This window comes from Copadichromis virginalis, linkage group LG4 (assembly GCF_057382275.1).
Source record: "Copadichromis virginalis isolate Kocher_CV1m ecotype Utaka linkage group LG4, C_Virginalis_male_GT1.1, whole genome shotgun sequence".
NCBI classification, from domain to species: Eukaryota; Metazoa; Chordata; class Actinopteri; order Cichliformes; family Cichlidae; genus Copadichromis; species Copadichromis virginalis.
The window spans coordinates 31,922,892-31,947,196 of NC_140621.1; the positions used below are offsets into that span (position 1 = coordinate 31,922,892).

At 42.5% G+C, this 24,305-nt stretch overlaps 1 protein-coding gene across 1 annotated transcript; it reads left to right on the forward strand.

The window, feature by feature from the left end:
- The first annotated feature begins 1,071 nt into the window (after window positions 1-1,071).
- LOC146711891 (tripartite motif-containing protein 16) lies at window positions 1,072-24,282 on the forward strand. The gene is made up of 5 exons (XM_085454934.1): window positions 1,072-2,203; window positions 6,501-6,527; window positions 6,638-6,700; window positions 22,985-23,124; window positions 23,538-24,282. The coding sequence occupies exons 1-5, from the start codon at window positions 1,963-1,965 to the stop codon at window positions 23,940-23,942; spliced, it is 876 nt and encodes a 291-aa protein (XP_085311060.1). The 5' UTR covers window positions 1,072-1,962; the 3' UTR covers window positions 23,943-24,282.
- Window positions 24,283-24,305: the final 23 nt, after the last annotated feature.

Consider the following 24,305-nt stretch of genomic DNA (forward strand, 5'->3'; position numbering starts at 1 on the left):
TTACAATTATATGTAAAAAAAAAAAAAAAAAAAGTTCCTTTTACCAAACATTATTTCCCCAAAATTGTATATTTAAAAAAAACAACCTTTTAGATTGTTAACGTTGTTTTCCACATAAAGTGAAATATTTCATGCTTTTGTCATTTTAATTTGAAGAATTATAATAAAATCAGATCTCTTGAGTCGGTGAGATCAGGTCCAGCTTCTAAAACTCCGTCACCATGTGGTCGGGGCTCCGTCACCATGGATTGTTGCATTGCTTTGAATTTTTTCCGTCCACTGAATGTGTGTTATCGTTGGTAATCAGGCCCATAGACAGAAGTCCAGGTTGCTTTGATAGCAACCCTCAGCTCATGTGTATTTTTGGGCCGGGTGTTCCTCATCTTCCTGTTGACAGTAGCCCATAGATTCCATGTCAGGTCAGGCATGTGTGCTGGCCAGTCAAGCTACAGTAATAACATGGACAGCAAGCCATTTGGTAGTAGCTGTGGCACTGTGTGCTAAGTCTTGCTAGAAAAAGAAATTGGCATCTCCATGAAGCTTGTCAGCACATGGAAAGCTGAAGGGCTCTAAAACTGGTTGTATTGATTTTGGACTTGATAAAACCACCAACCAACACCACCAACACCAGCTGATGATATGGTTGCAGATGTTGCAGAGCCTTCACAGATGGTGGAAACTTCACCCTGGACTTCAGACATCATGGATTCAAGGCCTCCCTACTTTCAATCTGTTTCTTTGGACCGATGATTAAGGTCCAGTTCTTTTTCTCCTTCCCCCAGGTAAGATGCTTCTGGATCAGGAGTGGGTTGATATTAGGACAGAACCTTTAAAAGGATGCCTGTGTATGGTGTTTACAACAGTATTAACATATAACTCCACAACACTGTAAAAATTTATCTTATCTTCAAACACAAAACAGTACACTCACTATACTAACTATAAATGTATGCTAATGTTATATTTAATTATTTAATATAACTGACAGTAAATGTGAGTAAAATCTGGACAAACAGACTAATTAGAAATTAGAAATTGCTATTTGCAAGCTTGAAGTGCAGCAGCATTTTTGATAAGCTTTGCTCCAAGTTCTTTGCCACGTGCGCTCAAAGCAACTGCAAATAGATGAGATTTTTGGGTTGACGACAGCTCCCCGGTGGGTAGACATCTCCCACTCGCTGTACAGAAAATAACCCCCTATAGCTTGAGTTAGTCAGTTTAAGCTGCAGTTTAAAAAGTCAGTCAAAGTTCATCGTGTTGCTGAGGTGACAGGACGAGTCCTTATTTGCAAAGGGTCACCATAGCGTATGGATCTACACGTGTGACTTGGCACCGATTTTTACACCAGATGCTTCCCGATGCAGCCCTTACAGGGATTTGTGTCTCCTCCTGGTCTTTCATGTATTAAGCAGATATGCTAATGACTCCTCTATGATGCCACTACAAGGCTAAGCACTGATATGCCGTGTGGATGTGAGCATATGCCAATTAGCCAAAACATTAAAACCGCTGACAGGCTGCATGAATAGCACTGAGTTTCATGTTGAAATGCAATGTTCTGGCAGAAAATTTGCACGTTTCCAAATTCATCTTGATGTCATTTTGACATGTTGACCTCACCACCGCCCTCCTACCATGGCAATGACACTCCCCAAAGGCAGTGGCTTCTACCAGAAAACAAACACAACAAAGTAGCAAAGATTTTGAGTTCCAGACCTGCCAAATCCAATAGATTGACAGAAGCCACATGAGGCAATCCACAGAACATAAAGTATCTGCTGCCAACGTCCCTGTTTGTCTACATCCATGACACAAAGAGGTTTGGGCACATTGCTATATTTTTTCCCCCATTCTTTAAACTAGATACTTAAATTTCTCAGTGCTAAATGCTATGTAAGCTCTGGGGTTTACCTCGTGCATGTGCTCAGTCCATGTGTACGCAGATAAGTTTGCATACTTGGGATGTATTGCTCATCTCCATCAAGCGATCCCAAGAAAGGATCAGGAGTTTCAAGTAACAGGACCATCCCGTTGGATGGCCGGTACATCCAACCCAAACTCGTGCACCTCCCCTCTCTACTGATTTGGAAGTTAATAAGAGTGACACTCCGGAGATGCACAGGCACTTTCACAGGACGTCGCCGATTGATGCCAAACTGTGCCGTGAGAAACACGAGAATCATGCCCGTACCCAGGAAAGCAGGTAAGAAATCAATCTCACCTGAGTCTTTATGAGCATCGTGTCTTCAATATGTCTTTCATGACATTTGAACTGTTGTAGTCAATATTCTAAAGCTCGAGTACATTATACTGTGATGCATTTAATGACAAATACGGCAGTTCAAATGTTTGACTTTCAAATGTAATGTGACCCAAATGTTTTTGTTTGATTGTTTTTTTGTATGTTTTAAATTAAGGTGGCTCAGGAGGTAGAGCAGATCATCTGCTAATTGTAAAGTTGGCGGTCTGATCTTTGGCTGCAGCAGTCTGCATGCCAAATTATCCTTGATACTGAAGCCTGGGCTGCTCAGTGTGATTGTTATATAGAATGCACTTGGGCAAAGAAAAAAGTGCTTTTGTGAATGAGTAAAAATGCATTATCTAAGAGGCAGTTCATTTACCATTCCTTATGGACTTTAAAAATCTTAATTACAGTTTGTCACAGTGTGTTATTACTGATTTATTATGTGTTTTATATGTTGTTTATTTGACGTTGTTAAGTTACCTCACGCTGACCATCCCTGGACATTAGCTGGGAGCCAGATATCCTTCCTCACCTTGGATTGTGCCAGTTTGGTCCATTAATCATGTCAACAAAGAGCCTCTCGCCGGGTGGTGATCGTTTCGTCAATGTCACAGCCTCGCCTGCAGTTTCAGTGCTCATATTTCTGTCTGTCTTTCTTGTTTCTGTCCCTAAGCAACGTGATACACCTGTCCAAACACGCCCACGTTGCTTCATTCTCTGTCTCCAGCTAGAGGAAGATATTTCATATAGATTCTCCATATCCTACCTGCTTCTTATGGATTTTTTCAGTCTTTCCAATTCCATAATAGCTTGCATAACCCAAGTCACCCGCTCTCCCTCCGTCTCCATCCTCAATTGTTGCTAATCCCTCCTCTGCTGCCACAGTAATGAAGTGTGAAATGCTGCACAGTAATTCAGGGACCAAAATGCAAACGCTCATCTTGGTGTTATTTATGGCTGTTTGATTTTGCCTTTATGTAACATATAGCACCCGCGGCTTCTGCAGTTTGTCGTCTCCTGGAGGAATTAGTGCCATTAAAAGTTTAATTTGTCACCATAATGTACATGAATGCAAGCGTAATGTGGCAAATCTAACTAATGTGATTAGCTAATCTTTGATGCATAAAAATACTCTAAAAATAATTAAATAATTCAAAATGGAAATTTGTTATGGGAGCCTACATACTTGTATTAGCCCTTCAAAAAGGCCTTTTCCTTCTGAGTGTACTTTATGTCCTTCCAATCTCCATCTCACATGTGCGCTCGTCACCCATAGGGCTTCTAGCCAGGAAGTTTTGACACTTGACAGGAACTAGAGGGATGATCCTGGATCTCCCTCCACCTCATCTCACTATCTTCTCATCTTGCTGTCTCAGTGGGATGCTCTGAACCTGATCTGTGCAGATAGCTCTGTCCCACTGAGAGAGGAATCTGGGGAGGGGGTGAAAAAAGAGGTTTACCTCGTGACACTCCAAAACAAACACTTCTTGTGAAACACTGTGAGAGTCGCCGTTGACCTTTCCAGCTGGACTGAGCTGAGCTCGAGCGCTTCCTTTCTGAAAGAGCTCAAAGGACGAGAGAGAGAAAGACCGATGAAGTGATCTGTCACCAGCGACTTTCTGCTCCCAGTTTCCAATGATGACTTCATGACCTTCACTATATCCTGCTTTGTCCTGCCAAATCTCTGTCTGCCCCATCCATCAATGGTGCAGCATTATGCGAACGCATCAGTCTATTAAAACGTTTGAGCTTGTGCATTGTAAACTGGCAGGCTTGCTGTTGAAGTCAATCATGACATGTGGACAATATCTAAACTCAAACCTCGTCTGTAACTGAATCCTACTCAGTACGGTTTAATTAATATGTCTGCATGCCCAGCCAATTATCAAATTCTCTGGCCTTAGTGATGTTGATCAGGTAATTGTTCTTGGCGTAATGAGCTCCTGCAAAACAATACCTCAGCCTATATTTAGGTTTTAATTAAAGCACCCAGTGAACATTACTTTACCTATTGAGGAAAAGCCAACACATTTAAAGTTGGCCCACTCCTCTTCTGGAAACCCTACCCTACCCTACCTCGGTGCATTAGCCACAGTAAAGAGAATTGCAAGCCAACACATTTCAGAGAAAGCAATGCCACCCCTTCAATTATATCTGATGTTTGCAGATGTTATGCCAGGCCATCATTTGTCCTTCTGGTTGTCACGCTGCTGGCATCCTCCCCAGTGGAGGGTCACACAGGTCGTAGAGGTAAAGTTTCCCCAGGCTGAGATACGTGCCGGATTCTCCTCTTCAGACATAGGGAAACCTCTATGGGCACAGAAGTCACCTTTCTAAAGACGCGGGATCCAGTGCATTTGCATTCCTGTTAATAATCAAAACTACACACAGGATAACCATTATAATCAAAAACAGCTTTAAAGAGTTTGTAGTTCATCCCATTAAATAATCTATACAACAAAAGAGGAAAAAAAAGAAAAACATAAGGACAATGATTAAAAAAAATAATAAATATAAAAATCAACTAAACCTGGAGATATATAAACTCAAAGTGAACAAGTATCAAGCTGAAGCATGAATTTATTCGATTTATCCTGTCAAGTTTATGTCCTTCCTCTGTTTAGGCTTCCAAAATGAGCTAATACTACCACTACAAATTCATGTTCAAAACATCTTTGTATTGTGTTTAAGAGATAGTAACTGACTGAAGGTTAACTCAGCCAAGCTATACTTTCATATGGTACCACAAGATGATGCAGCAAGTCAGTATCACCTTTATTTAAACAGGCAAAAGAACAAATGGTGGTGTGGGAAAACGCTGCCCCCTGTTGGTAAAACCTTTAGTTAAAATTGGCAGACGGAAACTACAAACAGTACCTTTAACAAATAAAGTTTACAGGTATATGAGGATTTTTATAAAACAGGATGCACTGTCGCTGCGTAAAACACCCAACAAATATTTAAAGGAGTTAAAATCAACTAATCAAATTACGTCATAATACTGAAGTTAAAAATACTCCTGCACTGGATGCTTTTATTTTTAATTCAAGACTTTTTATGAAGCCTGCAACTGGGACTGAATAAGTATACAACAAAGTAAAAGTAATGTAATTCTGGCCATTCAACAGATATTATACAGCTTTAATAAAAGCACAACTTTCAAATTAGGTTTTTATGTACTGACCCATACAAAGCCTCCACTCTGCAGGAAGTACTAGATCACTAAAAGCAACGACTTATACAATTATAATTTAACAATCAACCCTTAATCTACATGTCCTCACCAAATGGCCAAGCCTTAAATCTTTACTATCTTTTTTAGTGGAGATGAATGACAATCAGGGATTCGGTCATAATACTGCCATAAAACTATATTTCAGTCTGTTACAGCCTCTTATGGTATAAAAATGAGGGGAGGGAGAGCAGAGTTTAAGTAGGGTGAGGTTTAGTTTAATTAAATTGTCTTGATTTTTTCTTAAAAAGTGAAAGAAAGCATGTTTTATGACTTCTCATTAAATGAACACAGTTATACCCTCCATATAGGACGTCAGAAAAACGAGCCTGTTCTGTCTTATTTTGTTAGACAAATCAGATAAATACCGGGATGTAACAGTCTGTTAAATGAGCGTGAAGCATAAAATAATCGAATCGTTTTCTGTGTGAAATCTGAGAGATGGTAACTTGACATACGCAGAGGCATGATTGATGACCGGACGGGTGAGGGATCACAGTTTTCTCCGAATGTCAGAAGACGCAGTGACTCACAAACTGGAGGAAGAACAAACGGAGAGCCTGTGACACGATAAACACGCCCACAGCGGTGGGAAGAAAAAGCATCCCACAGAAAGTCAATTCTTAGAATCAGCTTCCTGTCATCAGTGGCCATGAACGGTGTTCCCAGCAAATGTATGCGGAGTCCCATACGTTGAAACCAGAACCTCGAAAAGCATGAGGGAACTCCATGAATCAGTGCTGAGCCGACATTTCACACATACCCCTATGTGATCTACAATGTGTTGAGAGCAGCAGGTGATTAACTGCAGCTGCAGTGCTGGCAGACACTATGAAGAAGGTGCAGCCTGTAGAGGAAGATGAAAAGGTTTAAAGTAACCGCCGCTGCCACCCTGGGCGTCGAGCGGTCAGCTTTTTGTCATATAAGCTCATGTGAGAAATCATGTCTGAGGACAGGCTGTAATTCCATATACAGTGTCTGTAGTAGACAGCAGTGAAATGATGCTCTCGTTTTCTTTTCCAGGGAGAAAAAACAGTAGTGCTACAGAAGGTAAAAACCAGCATGGAGTCCCGCTGTTGTGAAGGCTTTGCATGTGGATATTAATGCATTAAATTAAATCAATGTGTCATTATTTATCCACTTATTCCTCCTCTTTTCAGTAATACTGCCACCATATGAGCCCAATATCCCCGAACCAACCACCAGGGCCGACTTCATGAAATGTAAGGCTTTTTATTTTAATATGAAGCTCCTGAGTAAAGAAAAAAAGATGAATAATTAATAATTAAGTAATGTCACGCCATGCTATTTTTTTTTTAATTCAAAAGAATTATGGAGCAAACTTATTAAGATGATCAAAGATTAAAATAATAATGGTCAAAGTTTGTTCCACATAAAAAGGTTAATGAATAAAAATTTAGAAAGTAATCGTGGTGTAAGACTTAGATACCAGATCACTTAACACCAAATTCAATTAGTCTATTACACTTCCTAATATGTATTTAAATGGTTATTACATTTCCCAGAACCAGTCACTAACTACATTATTAAATAAATATGTAACAGCATATTCACAAATGTTATATCCCACAGAAACAGCGCACCACTTAAACGTCAAATGATTCAAAGTTGCCTCGTCACTTGCCAATAGTTGCTTCTAATTTTTATTATTATGCCTGTTTTTTTGGCTGCTGTTGTTTGGGGGGGGGGGGGGTTAGACCAGGCTGACTGTTAAAGTAAGGTCAGTTAATATTATTTACCCTGCTATACTCACTGCTCACACAGTAAGCAGCTGATTCTGACAAAGACTGTAGGGGAACACTCTGCAGGGGGCTGACTCTCATATAGCCCAACTTTTTTTTAAGCTTTTCCAACCCTGAGATTCATTCACTCACATTGCTGAGTTAGATTACATCATCAGGTTACTGATGTTGTCAGCAAACGTGTACTATAACATGATCCACATTGGAATAAATTATAAGTATAATACTGTATTTGCGCAGGTGTGTCCTCAAAGTGGGTGTCAGTCATACAGTGGGCCCACAGCATGCCTTAGTTTATCCTTTTTTATTTTTCTTTTACTCAAATGGGACAATAATTTACAAAATAACTGTGCTGAATGAAATAAGACTTTTTAAAAAAATAGCGACTGAGACATTAAACTTTTCCCAGACATTTCTACACAAACCTCTTTCTGCAACCTTAGACGATGCCCCCTGCTGTCTGTTAGACAGAATAAAGGTTTATAGCACTGACTTTCTTTTTCAGACCCAGGAGTTAATCTTTACCAAACAAAGCTAGTAATGAGAAGCAATAATGAACGAAGGAAGGATGTTAAGGGTCATGAGGAGTTAAGAGAACTGGGAGTTCAGAGAATCTGACGGCACTGGCACTTCATGTTTGTTTGCTTGCTTGTTAAAGCATCGGCCTCAGCTTTAGCTGTTCTTCCTGAGGTCCGACCTACACACACACAAACAAGCTGGTTCTACTGGTTCACCTCCACCTGTAACTTACAATGTCATTGATCATCTAATGCACAGCTAATGTGGGTGATTTTACTCTGCAGGGTTGAAACTACAATGTCCCAAAAATGGATCCCAAAAACTGCCTCTTGAGTTGTTACCATGTTGTTTCATGCAGGCTGTATAAATGAGAACCACCCTCTGAAAAATATCACTTTAACACTAAGGAAATTAAAGAATGCCTGTCACACTGTCCACACACACTTGGGATGATCCAGTGTATCCACCTTCTTTTTTTTCTTTTTTTTAAAGGCATTTTGTGGATAAAGTTAAATTAATTATGCTAAAAGGGTAAGGTGGGGTGGGTGGATAGGTAAGTAGGTAAACCTATGTTTGCAGTGTTCGTAGTTCACCTGCCAGTTTAACGTAGCCCGTCTTTGAAGGGTCACTTGTCACTAGGGATGGGTATCGTTTAGGTTTTATCCGATACCGGTGCCAAATCGGTACTTTTGAAACGGTGCCGGTGCTTAAACGGTGCTCGAACCGGTGCTTAAAGAATGGAGAACACAAACTTTGTCCAAAAACCTCTCATGTTCAGCTGTTTTTTTTTGTAAAAAGATAACAATGTGTGCCTTTTCTGCAGCTATGTGGCATATATGGTATCACTCTTGGCTGGAAGCAGTGCTTAAACAATGGAAAAACCACAAACTTAAACCCTCTCATGTTTAACTGTTTCCCACTTTTTCTTTGGTCATTTTAGCCTTTTTGGCCAGGGTGAAGGGAGTATCTGCCATCAAACAAGAAGACAGCCGCATGTAGCTATGATGATGTTTGCTAGTTCACCTTACATGCATTAATGTAATAACGTGGTTAGCCTACTCAACGTAAATTACACACGAATTAAGCTACTCACGCAGAGAAGAACGGCTGCTGCTGCCATCATCATCCTCATCATTTCTGCTACACTGGCAGGGCTAGGGGCCAGGACTCTATTCTTCGGGTTTTTGGGGGATGTTGCTCCGGGTCCGATAACTGGCAACCCACCCGACGTGCACGGTGTGAGGTCTCGCAGCAAGCTACCAAATACGGCGCATTTCTCGGCTTTTAAAAAAACCGCTATGCATCGCCAGCTGTTTAATCGGATTCTTACTTGTGTCAAGCCAGCCTCCAATTCGAGACTTGCAGTCAAGCCAGCCTCCAGTTTGTTTTACGTTCCCTGTGTATTCAAAGTATTACGGGAATGGATGTGGAAACCGGATTTCAAAATAAAAGCCAACTTCGAGTGAATTAACAGATATGTTAAGAACATAATAACATATAATTTAGGCTTTTTTTTTTTTTTTTTACAAACTCTAATGTTAGATCTATATGACACAGCCTTGTACCCTAATTGTGCCCTGTCACTATCAAGGCCATCTTATTTTGGATTTCAAAGTAAAAGCCCTGTGAATCTTCATTTTTGAACTACTCTTTCAATGACTTAATAATGCTCTTAAAAGCAAAAGTCGTATTTCCAAATACTATTTGAACTTTATATCAACACTTTCCAACCACAGTCTTTTTACAGTGATACCATATCAATATCAAGTCAGTCTGATTTTGCCTTTCATAGTAATGGCCCTTTGTAATTGTCCATAATTGTGTTAACCATTCCTCGCCGTCAGTCCCCTGACCGTGGTCGGGAGACACGAGGGGAGATGCTTCCTCCAGGGCCGAAGTTTGTCCTCCTTCGGGGTTAACTCCCTTCACTTTTGTGGAGTAGTGAGGCAGACAGAAATCAGCCGAGGCACCGGAGAGTACTGAAGAGATGAGGCTTTAATAACAGTACTGCACACTTTGGAAACACACTGCATAGCCTGTAGCCCGTTAGAACGCTGCTCCCGGTCGCCCTCTACCCATGACACACTCTCTCACTCTCTTTTTCCTCTTTCGCTCCCCGCGTTTCCTTCACGCGCATGCTCACACACACATTACATACACTCCTTACTGCACCCAGTCACACACAAGACAGCAATTCCTGCAACACTACCCCCCACTCTGGATGGCAATTAAACAATAATTCCACTCCAGCATTGTAATGCATAAAACTGGTACACAATCCCCTTTACCACTTGGAGCCCACAGGAGATAAAAGTGTTAGCCATTACCGCATATAAGGTGAGGTATAGTATCAACGAGTGCACTTCAGTGACAAAGAGGTTGGCTCAAGTAAGGTGTACATACATGTGCAAAATAAAGCATTTCAAGTGCTGTTAAGTAGAAAAGAAATTACACAATTGTAACTGTTACATGGCGACCGGGAATAACCAACTTATCCTAGCATCTAGGAAGGCACAAATACAAATGGATAAGTGCATGTAGATAACCCCGTAGGTCCTTCAGATACTTTTTTAAAAAAAAAATGTAAACACTGGAACAATGAAAAAAAAAATATAACTCTTTTAAACCATTGTAGCTAACAGTATAGGAGGCTGAAACGATTGAAACTTGAACCGAATCTTCAGTCCTACTTGGAACTGTCCATGGTAGGTAAACCAAGTTAAGTGATCCACACTCCATACCGGTCTGGAGCTCTGCGCCGACGAGTTGGTCGCTGAAACTGCTGGCCCGGGTGGTCTGGCTCACCCACCACACCCCCACCATTCTCATGGTCTACATGGGAAGGGGACGATGGGACAACCACAACCAGAGCGGGATCAGCTGCAACTGAGACAGAAGGCTGAGAGGAGCTGGGGCCATTGCCAGTTGCAGTAGAGAACAGACTGTGCAGACCCAGATCACGGTCTGCTGGGTCATCTTCTAAAGCTGGTGGTGGGACCTCTGTAGGGGACCACTGATGAGCCTGATCAAGGACCCAGGTATTGTCCAGTGGCTCGCGGCAGCGATAATGCTTTAGCTGGTCATGGTGGACAACTTTCACTTTAGACCTTGGGTTCTTCTGGATCCGATAAACTAGGTCATCCAATTGTCCCAGGACAAAGAATGGTCCTTCATACGATGGGAGGAACTTTCTGACCTTGTTCTTGACGTGACGTGTTCCTTTGATGAGATACCACACAGGATCTCCAGTCTTATACTGTGTGTGGCAACAGTTCTTGTCATATTGCCTTTTTGCGCGCTTGACTGACTCACCCAGGGCTTCCCTGGCGATGAGGTGGGCCAGCTCCAGCCGCTCACGCATTTGCTGCACATACTCTGGAACTGAGGGTTGGTTGCCTGGATCAGGAGGTAGACCTGCGACAAGGTCCACTGGCTCACTCAGTTCTCGGCCAAACATCATGAAGTTCGGGGTGAAACCTGTAGCACTGTGTTTGGTCGCCCTGTAGGCCATAACAGCGTACGGGATCATCAGGTCCCAGTCCCAATGACAACGCTCTGCTGTGGAGGCCAGGATCTTCTGGAGAGTGGCATTGAAACGTTCAACCTGGCCATCTGACTGGGGTCGGAATGGCGTTGTATGAGTCTTATCTATGCCAAACAAACTGCACACCCCTTGGAACACATCAGATTCAAAATTGCGTCCCTGATCACTGTGTAGTGCTTGAGGTATCCCGTAGCGGCACACCCACTCAGACGCAACGACCTCGGCAACGGTTGCAGCCCGTTCATCTGGGATAGGAAAGGCTTCAGTCCACTTTGTAAAGTAGTCTTGTATCACAAGCACATATCGGTTTCTGCGCTCTGTCTCATTCAGTGGTCCCATAATGTCCAGCGCAACGCGCTCCATTGGGGCTCCTACCCGGACAGTTCCCATCGGAGCTTGCGGTGTCTTCTGGGGTCGGGCCCTGGATGCACAGCTGGTACAAGTACGGCACCAAAGAGCGACGTCTTCCCTCATGTGATACCAATAGAATCGGGTTCGTAGTCTGGCCACAGTCCTCTCGACACCAAAATGTCCACCCACTGGCCCTTCGTGCATCTGGCCCATCACTTCTGGTTGTAGCTTACGTGGCAGTACGATTTGGGGATAGAACTGGGTCTCGTCAAGGCAGTAGAAGCGACGGACCAGAACTCCATCTCTGAAGTAGAGCCGTTTCCATTGCGCCCAGTATGTCTTAGTTGCTGGGCTGCATGGTGAAACAATAGTCCATGGGGGGCGCTCACTGCTGGCCTCCATCCAGGCGCGTATGGGTGCAATGTCTGCATCAGCGTCCTGGGCTTGGCTCAGCTCCCCCATGGTCCAACCATGAAACAGAGAAGCAGTATCAAGGGTTTTAGCCACATATACTTTCTCAGTCAGCTTTACAGTGTGTGTATTAGTGGACATGTTCTGGTGTGATATGTCTGTTCTAGTGTGAATTGTCTGTTCTGAGATGTCTGTGTTGATAGAAGTGTTTTGACATAAAATGTCTGACTTTGTAAGAGCAGTTTGGTCTAAAGTCTTTGTTTCTGGTGTGGTGGTGTTATGACTTACCCCCACTAGACACACCGCTGTAGTAGCCGGTTGTCCCTCCACCCTCACCGGACTCAGCAACAGGGAGCTGGTGTCAGAGTCCAACTCGCATTGAACTGCCTGATGACTGGTCCCCCCGAGATGCTTGGGGGGGTCCTGCACTCTGCATGGACAAGACTGGCGACAGGGTCTTCTGGAGAGGCTATCAGCATTGGTGTGCACTCGACCTGGACGGTGGATGATCTCAAAGTTGTACTCGGCAAGCTTCTCGAGCCATCGAGCTAATTGTCCCTCTGGCTCTTTCATTTTTGTTAGCCACCGTAGACTGCTGTGGTCTGTGCGCACTTTGAAAGGCCGTCCAAGGAGATACTGGCGAAAGTGGGACGTGAAATCCACGACGGCTAGTAGTTCACGTCGTGTGGTGCAGTAGTTTTGTTCAGTTCTTGATAGCTTACGACTGCCATATGCCAGCACACGTTCCACGCCCTGTTGCATCTGTGACAGCACCGCGCCGATGCCAGTGTCGCTGGCATCAGTGTCTAGTGTCATTTCTCCATGGTCAAGTGGATAGCCAAGAACAGGGGCAGAGGTGAGTCGACACTTCAGCTTGTCGAAAGCTGCTTGGTGCTCAGCATGCCACTGAAAATGTGCATTCTTCTTGGTCAGGTTGTGCAGGGGTTCGGCTATAGAGGCAAAATCTTTCACAAACCGGCGGTAATATGAGGCCAGGCCGATGAAGCGTCTGACCTCCTGGATGGACGTAGGTGTGGGCCACATCTGAACCTTTTGAACTTTGCTGGGGTCGGTAGCCACACCATGCTCGGATACCACATGGCCAAGATAAGCAACTTCGCGGCGAAAGAGGCAGCATTTGGCAGGTTTCAGTTTCAAGTTAGCTTGTTGAAGTCTATAGAATACCTGGCCAAGCCGTTGCAGCATCCCCGACACGTCCTTAGCCAGCACGATGATGTCGTCCAAGTAGACCAGGCAGGTCTCCCACTGCATGCCAGCCAGGACGCGGTCCATCAGCCGCTGGAACGTTGCCGGGGCATTGCATAGTCCAAATGGCATGACGTTCCACTCAAAGAGGCCTGTCCTAGTGCAGAAAGCGGCGGCCCTGCGTGCTCTAGGCGTCAGCTCAACCTGCCAGTAGCCAGATGCGAGGTCTAATGTGCTGAACCATCTGGCAGTTGAGAGTGTGTCCAGCGTGTCCTGGATGCGGGGCAGCGGGTAGGCGTCTGTTATGGTGCGGTCGTTGAGAGCCCTGTAGTCAATGCAGAGACGGTATGTCCCATCTTTCTTACGCACCATAACGATGGGCGAGGCCCAGCTGCTGCAGCTGCGTTGGGCGAGACCGCTCTGTAGACTGTCGTAGATCTGCTGATCAGCATTTTGCTGCTTTTCCCCTGCCATTCTTCGTGGATTTTGTTTGACTGGGGCACCAGGACGGGTTATGATGTCATGCTGCACAAGGCTGGTTCGGCCCAGGTCAGCAGGCCCTGTAGAAAACACATGTCCATACGTGCAAAGCAAGCGTTTCAGTTGGAGCTGTTCATAGTCATTGAGGTCTGTGGAGCTCTGGGCATAGAGCTCCTGCAGGTGCAGAGGAACCACAGGAGGGCTGGTCAGAGAGTCTGCAGCTGGGGAGACCATGGAGGGTTCCACGGCCTCAGCTGGCTGGAGGAGCCCGGCAATGGATCCCGCCTTAATTGTTACTGCTTTATTGCCAATGTTAAAAAGGCGAAGTGGGACAGCTTTAGAAGGCTGTGCGTTGACTAGGACTCTGGCGATAAGTACTTTGTGCTTCTCAACAAAACCTTTGGTGGGACTAAGCATCATGTCACCTCGAGCTGCTGCACCAGGATGCACGTTGCCTTTCACCATATACTCTTGCCCCGGTTCCACCACCACAGTTCTAGCTATTCTCACTGCGTGTGACTTTGTACTGGCTTCGGTTTGGTAGTAGAGCACCTCTTCACCAAAAAGGATGATGCGGCGTTTGCCAAAATCAAGACGTGCTTCAGCTTGAGTGAGGAAGGGATGCCCAAGCAGCACCTCATTTCCTGCTATATCTGCCACCAAGAAATCAACATCCACCTGTCGATTGTTGATATTGACAGGTATCTGGGCTTCACCTAGCACCGGCACGTCCCCAGGTCCCACACCAAGCAAGGTCTCAACAACTGAGGGCTGTAGTGGTGGTCTCACGTCTGGGTGGATGGAGTTGTAGTAGGGCAGCGGCAGCACGCTCCTCCGGGCTCCACTGTCCAAAACAGCACATACCTCCACTTCGTAGAGGCGCATGGGGATACTCATTTCTTGGCTTTGGCACTTAAGGTGGAGCACAGTGGGTTTTGGGCTGTCCCAAGGGCTACTGTTCAATGTTAAGGCCTTGGTGGTTTTGTGAGGGGAAGGGCACTGCTTTTGGACATGGCCCCAACCTTGACAGTTATGGCAGCGAACCCCACTCCTTTTAAAATTTCTGTGATTGTTCGGTGTTGTCGAGGGTGTGTGTGGGACAAAACGATTCGGTGAGGGGCTAGCTGCAGGTGCATGCTCAGCAACAGTCTCATCTCTGTCTTTTTCTCTGACGACGGCAGCTCGGGGCCGGCGTTCAGCTGCGTTACGGGCTCCTTGCTGCATGGCACTGGTTACATAAGATGCAGCCCTTTTAGTGGTTTCGTGTCGGTGGGCTATTTCGTATGCGCAGGCAAGTGTGGCTGGGTGCCTCTCTAGCAACTTCTGTACTATTTCTGCATCACCCAGCCCATTGGTGAAAACTTCAACAGCTATAGAGTCTTGTTCAATCTCTGCTCTATTACCATATGCAACAGCCACTTTCCCATAAATGTCATCTCTGAAAACATGCAGGGCCTCACCAGGTTTACGCACTCGCTGCCTCAGTTCTACAGCAACAGCAGCTGCATGGTCAGAAGAAGGGCCATATGCAGTTTCCAGTTCGTCCACCAGGCAGCGGTAATCCCATTTGGATGAGCGGGGATTTCTGTGGATAATGGCCCCTGCTGCTCCAACTAGGCAGAATTTAAGCTGAGTTGTCATTGTTTTTTCTGACCAATAGTTGGCTTCAGCGCAGCTCTCAAACCTGTGCAGAAATTCCTTCCACGGTGTGGTGCCGTCATATTGGCCCGGACGTAGGGTGGGGACTCTCTCTCTAGTGTCACCGTCCTCTTCACTGTCAGATAGGGGCTGACGGGGCACACAGCGGGTCTTGCCTGGTTTCGAGCGGGGTTTATGCTGTGCAGTGATTTCCCCATAGCTAATGGCTTCATTAAGGCTACTGGAAGGCATACATTGCATGGGTGTATTTAACATTGCGTTAAACTGAGCCGGTGTGCTGTGTACAAAACTGTCCATGTGAGCGGAGGAAAATGGGTTTGAGTCTGGATAGTGGATTTTCATTTGGGGAGTAGGAGCTGGATAATAGTTCATGCTGCTGCCTGTGTTTCTCTCACGGCCGTAGCTGCGGCATTCAGCATCAACGAAGGGATTCGTGCGGGAAAACTGCGGCCGGGCAGGACCATCGGGCGGCGCGAATACACACTCTCCATTAGCGTGTGTGTTAGCACAACTTTCGGCACACAGGAATGGGTTCATATGTTCACATTTAGTCACAGCTCTGTCTCTGTTAGCTTCCCTAATGCTCGCGGCACCCTCGGAGACACTGGTCAGCGATATGAACGGGTTGGAGTAATTGGTCTCAAGTCCGTACTTTTCACGAGAATGGCGAGCAGCGGCCATCGCGAGTTAGCTTAGCTGCGGGCTAATACACTTGTAATTACAGTCACTCGGCTTTATCGTTAGCCGCTTTAGCCTGTCGGTTTTTCTCTGTGCTCACCACTTCTTTAACAACGTGAGAGGGTCCCTTCGTGGTCGCCAGTGTTAACCATTCCTCGCCGTCAGTCCCCTGACCGTGGTCGGGAGACACGAGGGGAGATGCTTCCTCCAGGGCCGAAGTTTGTCCTCCTTCGGGGTTAACTCCCTTCACTTTTGTGGAGTAGTGAGGCAGACAGAAATCAGCCGAGGCACCGGAGAGTACTGAAGAGATGAGGCTTTAATAACAGTACTGCACACTTTGGAAACACACTGCATAGCCTGTAGCCCGTTAGAACGCTGCTCCCGGTCGCCCTCTACCCATGACACACTCTCTCACTCTCTTTTTCCTCTTTCGCTCCCCGCGTTTCCTTCACGCGCATGCTCACACACACATTACATACACTCCTTACTGCACCCAGTCACACACAAGACAGCAATTCCTGCAACAATTGACTTAATCTTCTAACGATTCAAAATGCTCTAAAATGAAAAATTCTTGTTTCCACAGGGTAATTCCACCTTAGATCAACAGTATACAGCCCCACAGTGATACCATATCAATATCAAGTCATTCTGATTATGCCTTCCAAAATAAATGCCCTTTCAAATTGAGCATATATACGACCTACTTTTTTAACGATTTCAAAATGTTCTTAAAAAGAATTTTGCTGTTTCCACAGGATAATTTCACTTTAGGTCAACAGTATACAACCTCACGATGTTACCATATCAATATCAAGTCATTCTGATTATGCCTTCCAAAATAAAAGACTTTTCAAATTGCCAAGATACGACCTACTCTTTTAAAGATTTCAAAATGCTCTAAAATGGAAAATTGCTGTTTCCACAGGATAATTTCACTTTAGGTCAACAGTATACAACCTCACGATGTTACCACATCAATATCAAGTCATTCTGATTTTGCTTTCAAAAATAAAAGCATTTTCAAAATGCCCATATCTGACTTGATCCTGGAACAATTTCAAAATGCTCTAAAATGGAAAATTCCTGTTTCCACAGGGTAATTCCACCTTAGATCAACAGTATACAGCCCCACAGTGATACCATATCAATATCAAGTCACTCTGATTTTGCCTTCCAAAATAAAAGTATTTTCAAATTGCCCGTAGACGACCTACTCGTTTAACGATTTCAAAATGCTCTTAAATTGAAAGATGCTGTTTCCACAGGATAATTCCACTTTAGATCAACAGTATCCAACCCGACAGTAAAACCATGTAAATTTCATGTTGGTCTGATTTCGCCTTTCAAATTAATGGCCCGTCGAATTTGTCCATATGTGATATACTCTTTCAATTATTTGAAAATTGCTGTTTCAACACATATTGGGTTTTCATTTTGAAAAGCAAAATCAGACTCAATTGATTATGACAGAATTGAATCATAAAGATGATGTAAAAGGAAGCTGAAATTGCCACTAGGTTGTAATTGATAGTACGTTTATATTTTAAGTCTGTGGAAAGATGTCATGGTTGGTTTGCAAGCTGTTTTGTAATTTCTTTATTTAGAATGACATCTTTCCACAGACTTAAAATATAAACGTACTATCAATTACAACCTAGTGGCAATTTCAGCTTCCTTTTACATCATCTTTATGATTCAATTCTGTCATAATCAATTGAGTCTGATTTTGCTTTTCAAAATGAAAACCCAATATGTGTTGAAACAGCAATTTTCATTTTTAAAACATTCTGAAATAATTGAAAGAGTATATCACATATGGACAAATTCGACGGGCCATTAATTTGAAAGGTGAAATCAGACCAACATGAAATTTACATGGTTTTACTGTCGGGTTGGATACTGTTGATCTAAAGTGGAATTATCCTGTGGAAACAGCATCTTTCAATTTAAGAGCATTTTGAAATCGTTAAACGAGTAGGTCGTCTACGGGCAATTTGAAAATACTTTTATTTTGGAAGGCAAAATCAGAGTGACTTGATCTTAACATCGTATCTCTGTGGGGTTGTATACTGTTGATTTAAAGTGAAATTATTCTGTGGAAACAGAAAATTTCCTTTTTAGAGCATTCCGAAATCACTGAAAGTTAGGTAAGTTATTGGCATTTTCAACAGGCCATTATTTTGGAAGGCAAAATCAGAATGACTTGAAATTGAAGTAGTACCATGGTGTGGATGTACACTTTTGATCTAACATGGATTCATCCTGTGGAAAGAGCAAGTTTCATTTTTAGAGCGTTCTGAATTCTTTAAAAGAGTAGGTCGTATATCGGCAATTTGAAAAGTCTTTTATTTTGGAAGGCAACATCAGACTGATTTGATATTGATATGGTATCACTGTGGGGTTGGATACTATTGATCTAAAGTGGAATTATGCTGTGGAAACAGCAATTTTCCATCTTAGAGCATTTTGAATTCGCTCCAAGAGTAAGTCATATATGGGGAAATTGAAAAAGCTTTTATTTTGAAAAGCAAAATCAGACTGACTTGAAATTGACATGGTAACATCGTGAGGTTGTATACTGTTGATCTAAAGTGGAATTACCCTGTGGAAACTGAAATCTTCCTTTTTAGAGCATTCTGAAATCACTGAAAGTTAGGTAAATTATGGGCATTTTCAACAGGCCATTATTTTGGAAGGCATAATCAGAATTACTTGAAATTGATATGGTAACATCGTGAGGTTGTATACTGTTGACCTAAAGTGAAATTATCCTGTGGAAACAGCAATTTTCACTTTTAGAGCATTTTGAAATCTTTAAAAGAGTAGGTCGTATCTTGGCAATTTGAAAAGTCTTTTATTTTGGAGGGCATAATCAGAATGACTTGATATTAATATGGTATCACTGTGGGGCTGTATACTGTTGATCTGGAGTGGAATTATCCTGTGGAAACACGAAATTTCCATTTTAGAGCATTTTGAAATCACTGAAAGTTAGGTCAATTGTGGACAATTTGAAAAGGCTTTTACTTTGGAAGGCAAAATCAGAATGACTTGATATTAATATGGTATCACTGTGGGGCTGTATACTGTTGATCTAAAGTGGAATTACCCTGTGGAAACAGGAAATTTCCATTTTAGAGCATTTTGAAATCACTGAAAGTTAGGTCAATTATGGACAATTTAAAAAGTCTTTTATTTTGGAAGGCATAATCAGAATGACTTGATATTGATATGGTATCACTGTGGGGCTGTATACTGTTGATCTAAGGTGGAATTACCCTGTGGAAACAGGAATTTTCCATTTTAGAGCATTTTGAAATTGTTCCAGGATCAAGTCAGATATGGGCATTTTGAAAATGCTTTTATTTTTGAAAGCAAAATCAGAATGACTTGATATTGATGTGGTAACATCGTGAGGTTGTATACTGTTGACCTAAAGTGAAATTATCCTGTGGAAACAGCAATTTTCCATTTTAGAGCATTTTGAAATCTTTAAAAGAGTAGGTCGTATCTTGGCAATTTGAAAAGTCTTTTATTTTGGAAGGCATAATCAGAATGACTTGATATTGATATGGTAACATCGTGAGGTTGTATACTGTTGACCTAAAGTGAAATTATCCTGTGGAAACAGCAAAATTCTTTTTAAGAACATTTTGAAATCGTTAAAAAAGTAGGTCGTATATATGCTCAATTTGAAAGGGCATTTATTTTGGAAGGCATAATCAGAATGACTTGATATTGATATGGTATCACTGTGGGGCTGTATACTGTTGATCTAAGGTGGAATTACTCTGTGGAAACAGGAATTTTCCATTTTAGAGCATTTTGAAATTGTTCCAGGATCAAGTCAGATATGGGCAGTTTGAAAATGCTTTTATTTTTGAAAGCAAAATCAGAATGACTTGATATTGATATGGTAACATCGTGAGGTTGTATACTGTTGAACTAAAGTGAAATTATCCTGTGGAAACAGCAAAATTCTGTTTAAGAACATTTTGAAATCGTCAAAAAAGTAGGCCGTATATGCTCAATTTGAAAGGGCATTTATTTTGGAAGGCATAATCAGAATGACTTGATATTGATATGGTATCACTGTGGGGCTGTATACTGTTGATCTAAGGTGGAATTACCCTGTGGAAACAGGAAATTTCCATTTTAGAGCATTTTGAAATCACTGAAAGTTAGGTCAATTATGGACAATTTAAAAAGGCTTTTATTTTGGAAGGCATAATCAGAATGACTTGATATTGATATGGTATCACTGTGGGGCTGTATACTGTTGATCTAAGGTGGAATTACCCTGTGGAAACAGGAATTTTCCTTTTTAGAGCATTTTGAAATCACTGAAAGTTAGGTCAATTATGGACAATTTGAAAAGGCTTTTATTTTTGAGAGCAAAATCAGAATGACTTGATATTGATATGGTATCACTGTGGGGCTGTATACTGTTGATCTAAAGTGGAATTACCCTGTGGAAACAGGAATGTGCCATTTTAGAGCATTTTGAAATTGTTCCAGGAGCAACTCAGATATGGGCAGTTTGAAAATGCTTTTATTTTTTAAAGCAATATCAGAATGTTTTGATATTGATATGGTAACATCGTGAGGTTGTATACTGTTGATCTGGAGTGGAATTACCCTGTGGAAACAGGAAATTTCCATTTTAAAACATTTTGAAATCACTGAAAGTTAGGTCAATTATGGACAATTTAAAAAGGCTTTTATTTTGGAAGGCATAATCAGAATGACTTGATATTGATATGGTATCACTGTAAAAAGACTGTGGTTGGAAAGTGTTGATATAAAGTTCAAATAGTATTTGGAAATACGACTTTTGCTTTTAAGAGCATTATTAAGTCATTGAAAGAGTAGTTCAAAAATGAAGATTCACAGGGCTTTTACTTTGAAATCCAAAATAAGATGGCCTTGATAGTGACAGGGCACAATTAGGGTACAAGGCTGTGTCATATAGATCTAACATTAGAGTTTGTAAAAAAAAAAAAAGCCTAAATTATATGTTATTATGTTCTTAACATATCTGTTAATTCACTCGAAGTTGGCTTTTATTTTGAAATCCGGTTTCCACATCCATTCCCGTAATACTTTGAATACACAGGGAACGTAAAACAAACTGGAGGCTGGCTTGACTGCAAGTCTCGAATTGGAGGCTGGCTTGACACCAGTGGATTCTTGGTGTTACCTCCTTTGACAGTATCACAGTATCAGCTTAAAGCACTTGTTGCAGGCTGCTGAGTTTGCATATTTTGCTGTGAAGTACAGCCAGACTTTTGACCGCTTCGCCTTGGACATTTTTAATCTGTAGCTCTGCTCTAACAGAACTTACGTACCTGGCCCCGCCTACTATCCTCGGAAACGTAAAATGATTGGCTAGAAGTGTATCACAGCTCAGGAAAAAAAAAAGCACCGAAATAAAGCACCGAAATGTGCGCTGCTTTTCGGTCTGGTTACTACCGTTTATGTCAGAACCGGTGCCATCGGTACCCATCCCTACTTGTCACATTAATCAAGTCTTTCCTCAACTCTCACTCTGAGTATCCCCCAAAATGAGAGAATTTTTCACATTTACCCAGGTGCTATTCATTAATATAAACTACTAATACTCCCAATAACACACTGGATTTGACAGAGCTACATGGTAATTCACAATATTTTCCAAATCCTAATCACTCCAGGAGCACTAAAATGAAGATTTTCTCTTATAAACAATCAAAAAACAGCTAAGTCAGCTATAAAAGCTTGTATGTAGAAACTCAACACAACAAAAATTTACACATGTTAGAAAATCTGTAATCACAGAAACAAAAAGAAAAGTGAAAAAGCAGTGGAGGAAGTAAACCGCGCAGCAGGGGTTGTGCTCCTAAATTGACATCATGGTCAATGCGCTGCTTGTACAGTTTAACTCTGAAAAATAGACTTACAAGTATTGCACAGGGGTGGTACTGGGCTTTTCACTGAAACTGGGAGGGAAGATCTTATGTGGCAGTTCAGGGAGTGTAAGAGACACTGCAAAACATCAGTGACAGAAAACTCTCGCTGGCTATTCGGAACAAAACAGCAGGAAGCACATTCTTCTGTCAGATGAAACCAAGATAAAGTTATTCGGCTCAGAAGGGGTCCGGCGTGTTTGGCAAGAACCTAGCCACGACTTTCACAATGAATGCATCACAGTGCTGACAGTGAAGCATCGAGGTGGTAGAGTGCCAAAGGTTCTGGGGACATAGCATTTCTAGATACCCTTGGATAAGATTCCAGGAGCCTGTCAGAAGAGGAACGGTCCAAAACAAAACAGTTTCTATGTCATAAAAATATGACATTTAACATCTTTGGGTTACTTAAAAGTAAAACAAAGAAAAGCTGAACACAGCTGTCTATGAATAATGACGAACACCTGTCCAGATGTTTGGTGAGAAGGCCTGAATCTGTTTTAATAAAGGCAAAAGTAGTATTCAAGTATTCATGCAAGTACATGCACAAGGATGTACTTACGATGACAAAATAATGTTTATGTAGTGGAGGGGGGGAAATTACAATAATGTGGAATAAATGCAAAAATAGTTAATTAATATTACTATTTTAGGTTAGTGCCCCCAATTAAATCCAAAGATATCAGTTAAACATAATTTAAGCCAAAAATCAAACAGAAAAGTTGCACATTAATACTCTGAAAACTGCAACAACAGAAATTTAAGATCAAGGTTTTTGTTTTCTTTCTCAAAAATCTAATTTCTGAGTTGGATTCAGTAGATCTCGAAACTTAGACGTGCAATTTTAAAGTTGAAAGTCTTTAATTTTGGGTTACTCTGAAAGACAGCCACCAGTCCATCACCAGCCTCCCGGTCTCAGTTTGTATTTTTGCCCTCCCCTTTCCTCAGATTGGATCCCCCTCTCTTTCGATGACAGAACTGCAGAGAAACTGTTGTGGATTTCAGAGGGCGGCTCTAAGGTGGCTCGTACATCAGATGCAGTGTGCCCTTATCACCAGAGACCTGAGAGATACGACCACTCACCACAGGTAAGCTTGGAGTTAATCATCGTTCTGGGCATTATGGGAACAGGCTCAGGGGCCCATCAAAGAGGCAGGAAGTAAAACTAACAGGAACCAGAACTTTATTTAAACTTTTGGTCTTGGAACCAGCATGTTGGTGCTTTTTTCCTGTATGTTAAAATCAAAAATGACTAGAGTCTTCCAAGTTAATATCTTGATCTGACAACAACAATTAAGAATCCAAAGACAGTTTACCATAATTAAAGACAAGCAAATTTAAAAGGTTCAGAAGTGCATCTACTGGGAAAAAAATGTATTAGGAACATTACTTCATCAAATTGCCTGCAAATCAAATCAATAATTCTGCTCATCATTTAATTCTTGAAGCCATTTTTTTTGTTGCTAGCTTAATTTCCTACTATGGCTCGTCTAACCTTTAGGTGCTGTGCAAGGAAGGGCTGCTGGGCCATCGAGGGTACTGGGAGGTGGAATACGACGGCTGGGTGGTGATCGGGGTGGTCAGCGAGAGCTCACCCCGGAAGATGCAGGACGGACCCTGCGGCATCGGAGAGAACAAAACCTCCTGGGGTGCCGGCTGGTCTGGCTCCTGCTGTCAGATCTGGCACAATGCGGAGAACGTGGACATCCAGATGCCCCTGTCCTCCACCATGGGCGTCTACGTCGACCAGCCCGCAGGCATCATAAAGTTCCTCTTGGTGGAGGGAGAGGCTGAGAAGGAGGTGCGGCTGATTCACAAATTCAAAGAAAACCTCCAGGAGAAGGTCTTCCCTGGCTTCTGGGTTGGTCCAAATTCATTCTGCCTTATTCGGAAAAAGGATCAGTGATACAGTAGAAGAAGCAAATCGGGGAAAAGGGAGGGAGGGTCACGTATCAATTTAAAAAGCAGGGGGAGATGGGGATCTTGTGATGTTTGGGGAACAAGTGCTGTAACCATTTCTGCTTTCTCTAGTGCATGAAGAAAGCTTATTGGTTTCAGACAGTCCCCAGAGATGCCCAAATGTCATACTAACAGGCATTTATCTGTGTTATTTTAACTTATACCATTAAATGCCCATTCTTCTATTTCAATCCAGCTGGGACTTTTCATGAGCTAGACTGCCTGTTTTATTCAGTCTGGATGTTTTGTATGTGCCAAATGTAGTCAATAAACTCTCATATTGTGTAATAACACTGAGCTCTTCTATTAT

What these genes read in the sequence shown, in the direction of transcription:
- LOC146711891 (XM_085454934.1), top strand. Translation starts at nt 1,963, where the DNA reads ATGTATTGCTCATCTCCATCAAGCGATCCCAAGAAAGGATCAGGAGTT. An exon ending in GCCCGTACCCAGGAAAGCAG is followed by an intron (nt 2,204 to 6,500) that starts GTAAGAAATCAA and finishes TTTCTTTTCCAG; the next exon opens with GGAGAAAAAACAGTAGTGCT. An exon ending in AAACAGTAGTGCTACAGAAG is followed by an intron (nt 6,528 to 6,637) that starts GTAAAAACCAGC and finishes TCCTCTTTTCAG; the next exon opens with TAATACTGCCACCATATGAG.